General features: G+C 38.5%; 1 protein-coding gene across 3 annotated transcripts in view; it reads right to left on the bottom strand.

Moving 5' to 3' along the window:
• Positions 1-901: 901 nt before the first annotated feature.
• The window catches only part of LOC140951299 (uncharacterized), a 9,824-nt gene continuing 3,778 nt past the window's right edge, over positions 902-6,947 (bottom strand). Inside the window, exons 2-8 of one of the 3 annotated variants that reach the window (XM_073400552.1) lie at positions 6,772-6,893; positions 6,069-6,182; positions 5,725-5,790; positions 5,396-5,464; positions 4,370-4,520; positions 3,518-3,862; positions 902-2,286 (exon numbers count right to left, since the gene is read on the bottom strand). In XM_073400552.1, the coding sequence (XP_073256653.1) occupies positions 1,967-2,286; positions 3,518-3,862; positions 4,370-4,520; positions 5,396-5,464; positions 5,725-5,790; positions 6,069-6,182; positions 6,772-6,882 (1,176 nt within the window). In that variant the 5' untranslated portion in view covers positions 6,883-6,893 and the 3' untranslated portion in view covers positions 902-1,966. The remainder of the gene's footprint in view (positions 2,287-3,517; positions 3,863-4,369; positions 4,521-5,395; positions 5,465-5,724; positions 5,791-6,068; positions 6,183-6,771; positions 6,894-6,947) is intronic. The other 2 variants (XM_073400549.1, XM_073400551.1) reach the window with 2 other exon arrangements.

Raw genomic sequence — 6,947 nt, 5'->3', positions numbered from 1 at the left:
TCTCTGATCGTTGAACGTGATTGTATTAGATTGTTTGATCTGGATTGTAATAAACCGTTTGTATTCGAAAAGTATACAGTCCTCTTGATTGTTAAGTGTACGAGCGTACGGGGTCGTGAGAAATCCCCGACAGACATTACTCACTCCAGTCGACAGTTTAGTACGAAATTTTACATCACAGGATCTAGACATATTCGACGGTGTTCTAGCTGAAATAAGTAATACGCGCACTGCTGCCACTAAAGCTGAGTGGAACCTTTATAACTCCATATTCTTTTGTATGACAGTAACGACGACAGCTGGTAAGGGAAAGTTCATTTAATATGACAAGGGGGGGGGGGGGGATGAAGATATTGAAACTCGAAGCTTGAAATTTTAGCAGCCCCCCTCGCTAGCGGTTCAATTTTTTAGGAGCCCCCTCCTTGGTAGTCGAAAAAATTTCAGAGCCCCCCCCCCCCCTCCTCCTTCAATTCCTTTACTCCCCTGAAAAAAGATCGCTAGACTGTATTAAATATATTTACCGTTATTGTCTTCAATGGTTTATACTATGACAAACTTGAGATACAGTTGTGATACAATTTTCTAAAGCATTTTTGGGATGAACAAGAGTGTAATAATTACTGAGACTACATTTGTTATATCTGTAAATCACGTGATATAGCTGAGTTGCACAGGTCATTAAATTGTTGAGTTGAAAACCATCCGATCTGTATGATGATGTCATGTGTTGGTTTTGAAGTATACAAATTTTCGGAGCCCCCCCCCCCCCCCTAGCGCAACAATTTTTTCAGAGCCCCCCCTTCGGGTGTCTAAAAATTTTCGGAGCCCCCCCTCAATATCTTCATCCCCCCCCCCCCCCCTTGTCATATTAAATGAACTTTCCCTAAGTCATGTATCCACTACTTTAGAAACGAGAATGGGACTTGAGCCGAATTGTGTTCCGTAATTATTTTTGGGATCGTTAGGGGGGACGCACCGGTTTAGCTATAGCCCACTTAGGAAAAGAGTGATAGCCTGGGACCCAAACTAAGCGCGCGCGTATTTACGGGATTGTCTGGGGGGGGGGGGGCAAAGTGAGCAGCCACTTGGTATTATGACGAAGCATGCAAGTTGTTGAGTGCCTTTGTGCACAAATAACTTCAGGAACTCCCCTGGTCTGGCATTCTATAGAATACCAAAGACAAGCCATATACAGCGAGAATATGTACGTTTGTTTCGGACCGCTGATTTGAAGCTGAACTCCGATAGCACAGGGATTTGCATTCTTCTAGTTTTTCTCGAACTAGTAAAATCTCCCAGGCACATCTTTCTTCAGCTTCACATTTTCATGTTTTTTTTCCCTTTCAATTCTACCTTCCTTTTTGCTATTTTGAGCTGTTTTAACTCCTCTTAAACATTCCACTCGGCTTTCTGCCATGTTTGTTTACATGTGCTAAAATAATTATTACAATAATAATATTGTATTTAAATTCTCCAATTTACTATACATCTACTAATAATCTTAACTGCAATTCACTGTACTCATAGATACACTGTAATAAACAGAGAGCTCCATTTAATAATAGTACAATGAAAAAAACTCACACATAAACAACTATTTAACAATTTGTTTGAATTTTTATTTCAACAATATTACGTATGTTCATCAAAGCTGAAACGGCTTTTTTTGCATTTGGGTTGTGTTTGGACATATATATTGCTATTTGTCATTGAGGTATTTTAAAATGTCGTCAGCCATTTAATCTCTTGGATTTGAGCTGTTTGTCATAGAGGGCAATCAGAAGGGAGATATTTATTCTGTATGCAAGAGGGCAGAGGGTGTCATATATTCTGTTTTGAGTAAATCTGTGCTCCAAATTCCAGCACTAATACTTTATACACAATGTAATCCAATCATAACTCTTGTGTTCTATTAATGATACTGATAAAATAAACTATATTCATAGTTATGTAACAATGTGAATCACTACTGAATGAGATCAACATAAGCTGGTGACGTATTATTGTCATTAAACACATCTTCTTCAGAGTACCTTCTTTCTAATTGATGATAAACATGTGGACTACTTGACTGTTTCCCAGTTCTTGATTCTACTCCAGCGTAACCTGTACCCACTTCATTAATAGCTCCATCACTCAGTACTTTCCACAGCATCCTCGTTTGTTGAAAGAATGAAGGATCAGTTATGGGTTCAGCATATCCTTCACTGTCAGACTCTGAGCCGCTTTCGATGTTTGTTCTTGCATACCAGATCTTTCCTGGTTGTTGCTTGGAGTTGATCTGACCTGGTGCCAAAAGTACATATTATTACACCAAAGTTATTTGAGTGTCAATGTGTTTAGCAGGAGAGTGCTATATTAAAACCATATTTTTTAAAAATAATAAAATAAGTTGAGGACACTATTTCTATATCCCCTCAGGAGACAGGTCCCCATTTTACGTGGTCATCTGAGCCACACAAAGGTCAAGCCACTCATTTACAGGGAAAACAAAAGCAAAATAAAATAGTAAAAAAATGGGGGTTTTTAATTAATTTATTCCAAAACTTTAATCTTGAGCAGTAATTTAACTGCATCTTTTTAAGCTCAACTAGGTAGTAGAAACAGAGTGGACATAAGACCAATTTTTGTTTTCTTCCCTCAAGGCTCTTAGGCAAGGGTAAAATAAGTTGGTAAGCAGAAATTGCTGGTATCTTTAAAAAACTACAACTTCCTATTTAGTGCTGTATTTTCCTTTGCTGAATTTGGTCTGAAAATGACTTGTCTTGCTGCAAATTAGTTTAGACAAAAAAAGGTACTTCAGAGATGGTAGCTTGGGAGCATCAGTACTGCACACAAAGTCATTTAATGTTTTTAAGAATGCGATTAAAGGACGTGCACTTGACGAGTTCTTAAGCCATTGACACTCAATAGGTGTAATTATGCATATTTTATATCTTTTAAATAATATGGTAATGTTTTATCACTTTCAAATGTTTATTTTAGATTTCTATTGTTCATATTAGATTTTTTTGTAATTGGTATGTGAAAACCCATTTTAATGGGATGTACCAATAAAGTTGATTGATTGATTGATTTAAATTCAGTCACTATAAATAATGAATATGTCAAGGACAAAGTGAAAGCATGCAAATACCTTGGGCAAGCAATATTTGAGAGCTTCTTGTTTAAAGGACAAACTAGCCTCCTATGCAGACCTTCTTTTGGCTTATCATGCGATCCTCCCCCAGCAAATGACAGGAAGAAATGTGTGATGAAGCCCTAAGAATGTCTGTGTGGGAGGCTACAAACCAGAATTCAAGTTTTTTTCAAGCCCTACATAACAGGGGCGGATCCAGGATTTTTTAGGAGGGGGCGCACTCGTCTCTTGCTCTACTTCAACACCAATAAACCACATAGTTTTTTTTTTTTGCAGAATACCAGTTGTATTAGAAAACCGCAGGTCATCTCAGGGGGGGGGGGGGTGTGCACACCCCTTGCACCCTCCCCCTAGATCTGCCCTTGATAAGATCCTTACCATTTGTAGGCAGCGGGGGAGGTGGCGAGTTAGGAGGCGGCCGAAGATCATTCAATGAAAGCGGCCTCCTGTGGTTTTGATCCATTCCTGAATTCCCCCTAACTCTCAGATGAGGGTGTGGCAGGGGTTTAGGTCCACGCTTCGACTTGCGGAGCTTCTCTCTTGAAACATCATAGGCATAATCATATTTTTTACCAATTTCTCTCTTTACTGGCAAAGGAGCGGACACCGCATACAAATAAGGTTGGCCTGACTTTGACATTGTTGCCAACTGTTTGGATAACTCAGGGTCAATTTTCAAGTCCCTTGCGAGATCATTGACTATACTTCTTGACTGACCAGCACCTGTGAACACAAATTAATATATGAACATTATATAATTATAGATACCCCTCACATTTCCACCAAGGGTCTACTCAGCATACAAGGGTTTTGTTGATCGTATGTCTAATGAAAGTCACTTAGATATTGATTGCAACGTTTTAATCATGTCCTGCAGTTCTTCATCAGGCAATAAATTTGATTTACTGAGAGGGACTAACATGTATACCACTCTGGTTGTTGGTGATTGGTGCATCACAAACCTCGCTCTAGGTTAGTGGGTTTCAATCCAAAGCATTGTTGGCATTTTCAGCGGCTGGTGGTTCCCATGGAAACCTATGAAAATACTGCTGCCACTATATTATTCTTTGATGCAACTTCTCTCTAGAAGCACTAATAGAATTATCTCCAAAAAATGGAGAAAAAGGGATTGGGAAGGAGAACCATGCATGGAGAAGAAGAAATGAATCATGCAATGATTAATGAAGATTCATTTGTCACAGTTTGGTTACGTTCCTGCTCTCAACGTACCAGAAAAAACTTTGCTCTCCGTCAACTGTGTGGGTGTGTCATCAATAAGATCAGCCAGTTTTCTGTAGGCTCCTGCAACCAGCAAAGTTTTTGAGGCCCACTCCTGGATTCCGTCAGAAATCTTACACAGAGAGTCTTTAAGTTTACGAGCCTGCAAGTAAAAAAGCTTCATTTTGCAGGGCTTCTGATATTTTGCGTGGTTGCGGACCTGCGAAATTCAGGTATTTCCGTGAAATACCGCAAGAATCCACAAGAAATATTTCCAAATGCATGTTGGCAAAACATATTTAATACTTATCTTGGCTATTAGACCTGTTTTATTCACCCCAAACGTCCAAATTTATCTTCAACCTTCGTTACTGCAACGAGTAAACAATGTCCCAAAACTACCAAGCGTTCTTAGATGAACGTTGCGAAAAACTGGGCACTAACCATAACGTTAACAGCTTTAGCACTCCCTCATTTCTCGAGCGAACTGTTGTTGAAAGAGCAAATGATTATCCCTGATAAAAAAAAACGTTAAACAACGCTGGTCATATCGATGCAAAATTGATCGATTTTGGCGAAATTTGCCACAAAAAAACCTAGCAAAATCATCTGTTTTTTACTGATTGTTTCTTGGCGAAGTTTCCCCCCGAAATTCCCGTCAAATCAGCCGATTTTTACTCGAATTTGCCCCTGAAAATCCGCGAAATTTTGCTTTTTTTCCCTGATTTATCAGAAGCCCTGATTTTAAAAGCTGGTTTGGACAGCACTGGAGTCAGGGTTGCAAGCAAAGTCAAAAAAGCAATCATGACTTGATGAAAATCATTAAAACTTCAAGTCATGAGTGGAGTCATAAGTACAATGGAATCATAGTAGGAAAAATTATTTTTTCCATTTTCTTCCTTCTCTGAAGAAATCCATTGCTTACAATCTAGTAAAGACCAGATTGTCAGAAGCGCCAGAAATAATTACAATCACAATGCCCATTCCCAAGCTTGGTAATTGGTTTTAGTTTAGTATTATATATTGAGAAAAAGTTACCTTAAATATTTCATGTTTGATTGTTTTTACTTCTAATTCAGCTTGCTCCTGCTCAGCCTGTGAAATGACCTGGAATTTACAAAGAAAAATAGAAAATGAAAATACCTGCAAAATTATGTAATACCCCGCCATTGCAACAAGAACTTGGACTAAAGATACATGGGACTTGAAACCCTTGCAAATGGGTATCCATGCAAAAGGTATTAAAATGCATGCACTCCTGCGTGGGTGAAGGTAGCCTGCGAAAACAGCCATTTCTCCTCACTCTTTGCCACTGGGGACGTTTTGATCTGGGGACGTTTCAATTCTAAGAAAGATTTAAAAATTACCTCAACCATTTCATTTGATATTGTTCTTGGTCTTCCTCCATCACTCTTTCTCTTGCTTTGATCCAGCTACAAAGAGGTTAAAACGTATCAAAAGTAAGATATCAGTACGTAAGCAGCAGAGCTGCAAACAGTACTTGGTCGTTGGACAAAGTCCAACTAAATTGTGGATTGTGTGCTGCAATGCTACCTGCGATCAGATACAATACAAAATGTCATTAAGTCTGCAATAATATTATGTCCAGGTCGTATACAACAAGTAGAATTAAGGGAAAACTGCGCAAAGTTCAAGAAGAAAGACTATTGGAAGAATAGTTTTAAAATTTACAATTTACTGTCACCTTCACCTGTTTCTGTACTCTACTCATTTTAGTTGCATGCATGGCTTCTCGTTTCCTTGCTTCATCCAAAGCTTTCTCCTGTTTAAGAACTTCTTTGAAACTTTTTCTGTGTTTATAATACTGTAAGAAAATAACCAAAAGTGAAAACGACAGCTGTTAAAAACTAGATGCCCCAGATGACTGTTGATAAACTACTAGATTCTCCTAACTCAACTTAGCTGGTGTACATGTATGGTTACGAATCCAAGGGAGAGTTTGAAATTACATCAAGAGTCACTACAGTGTAGGAGCCTCATTCCACATAGCCCTTCTGCATTTTTCACACTAAAGATGGCATTTCTAGCTACCGATGTCAAGATTAGTATTTATCAAATCAGTATATAGCAATTTTTGCATAATTTGAATGGCTCCATTAATAATAAGATATCCTTGGCTATTCACTGTTTTGGGACAGGAATCAATATTGCATCCCATTTCGCACTAAGCTCAATATTTCCTCTAGTCTCTCTGGTCTGGTCTTGTTCCTCCAATAGACAAGACGACTATATAGGCATGTGAGTGGCCAATTTGATTGGAAGAAATTCATAATAGCAAACCCACCCATTAAGTCATCTTTTCTGAGGAGAAGTGCGGGCTGGTGATCAAACCTAGTTTCACGACAGTTTCAGAAGACACCATTTTAAAGACAAATGAAGCAGTAAACCAATACCTCTTCACCCAAATCCTTCCACAATGTTGTCCACATACTGGAAACTTCAAAAACCTTGCTGAAGACATCCTGAAGAGCCAAATTTTCTTCAGTTTTGGCCCATTTTAACATGGCAATGGATGCTATTTAAAAAACAATGACAAACTCATTAAACTTGAAGAGTCAATTCTAGCCTA

This window comes from Porites lutea, chromosome 10 (assembly GCF_958299795.1).
Source record: "Porites lutea chromosome 10, jaPorLute2.1, whole genome shotgun sequence".
NCBI lineage: Eukaryota > Metazoa > Cnidaria > Anthozoa > Scleractinia > Poritidae > Porites > Porites lutea.
This window is presented reverse-complemented; position numbering and strand designations above follow the sequence as displayed.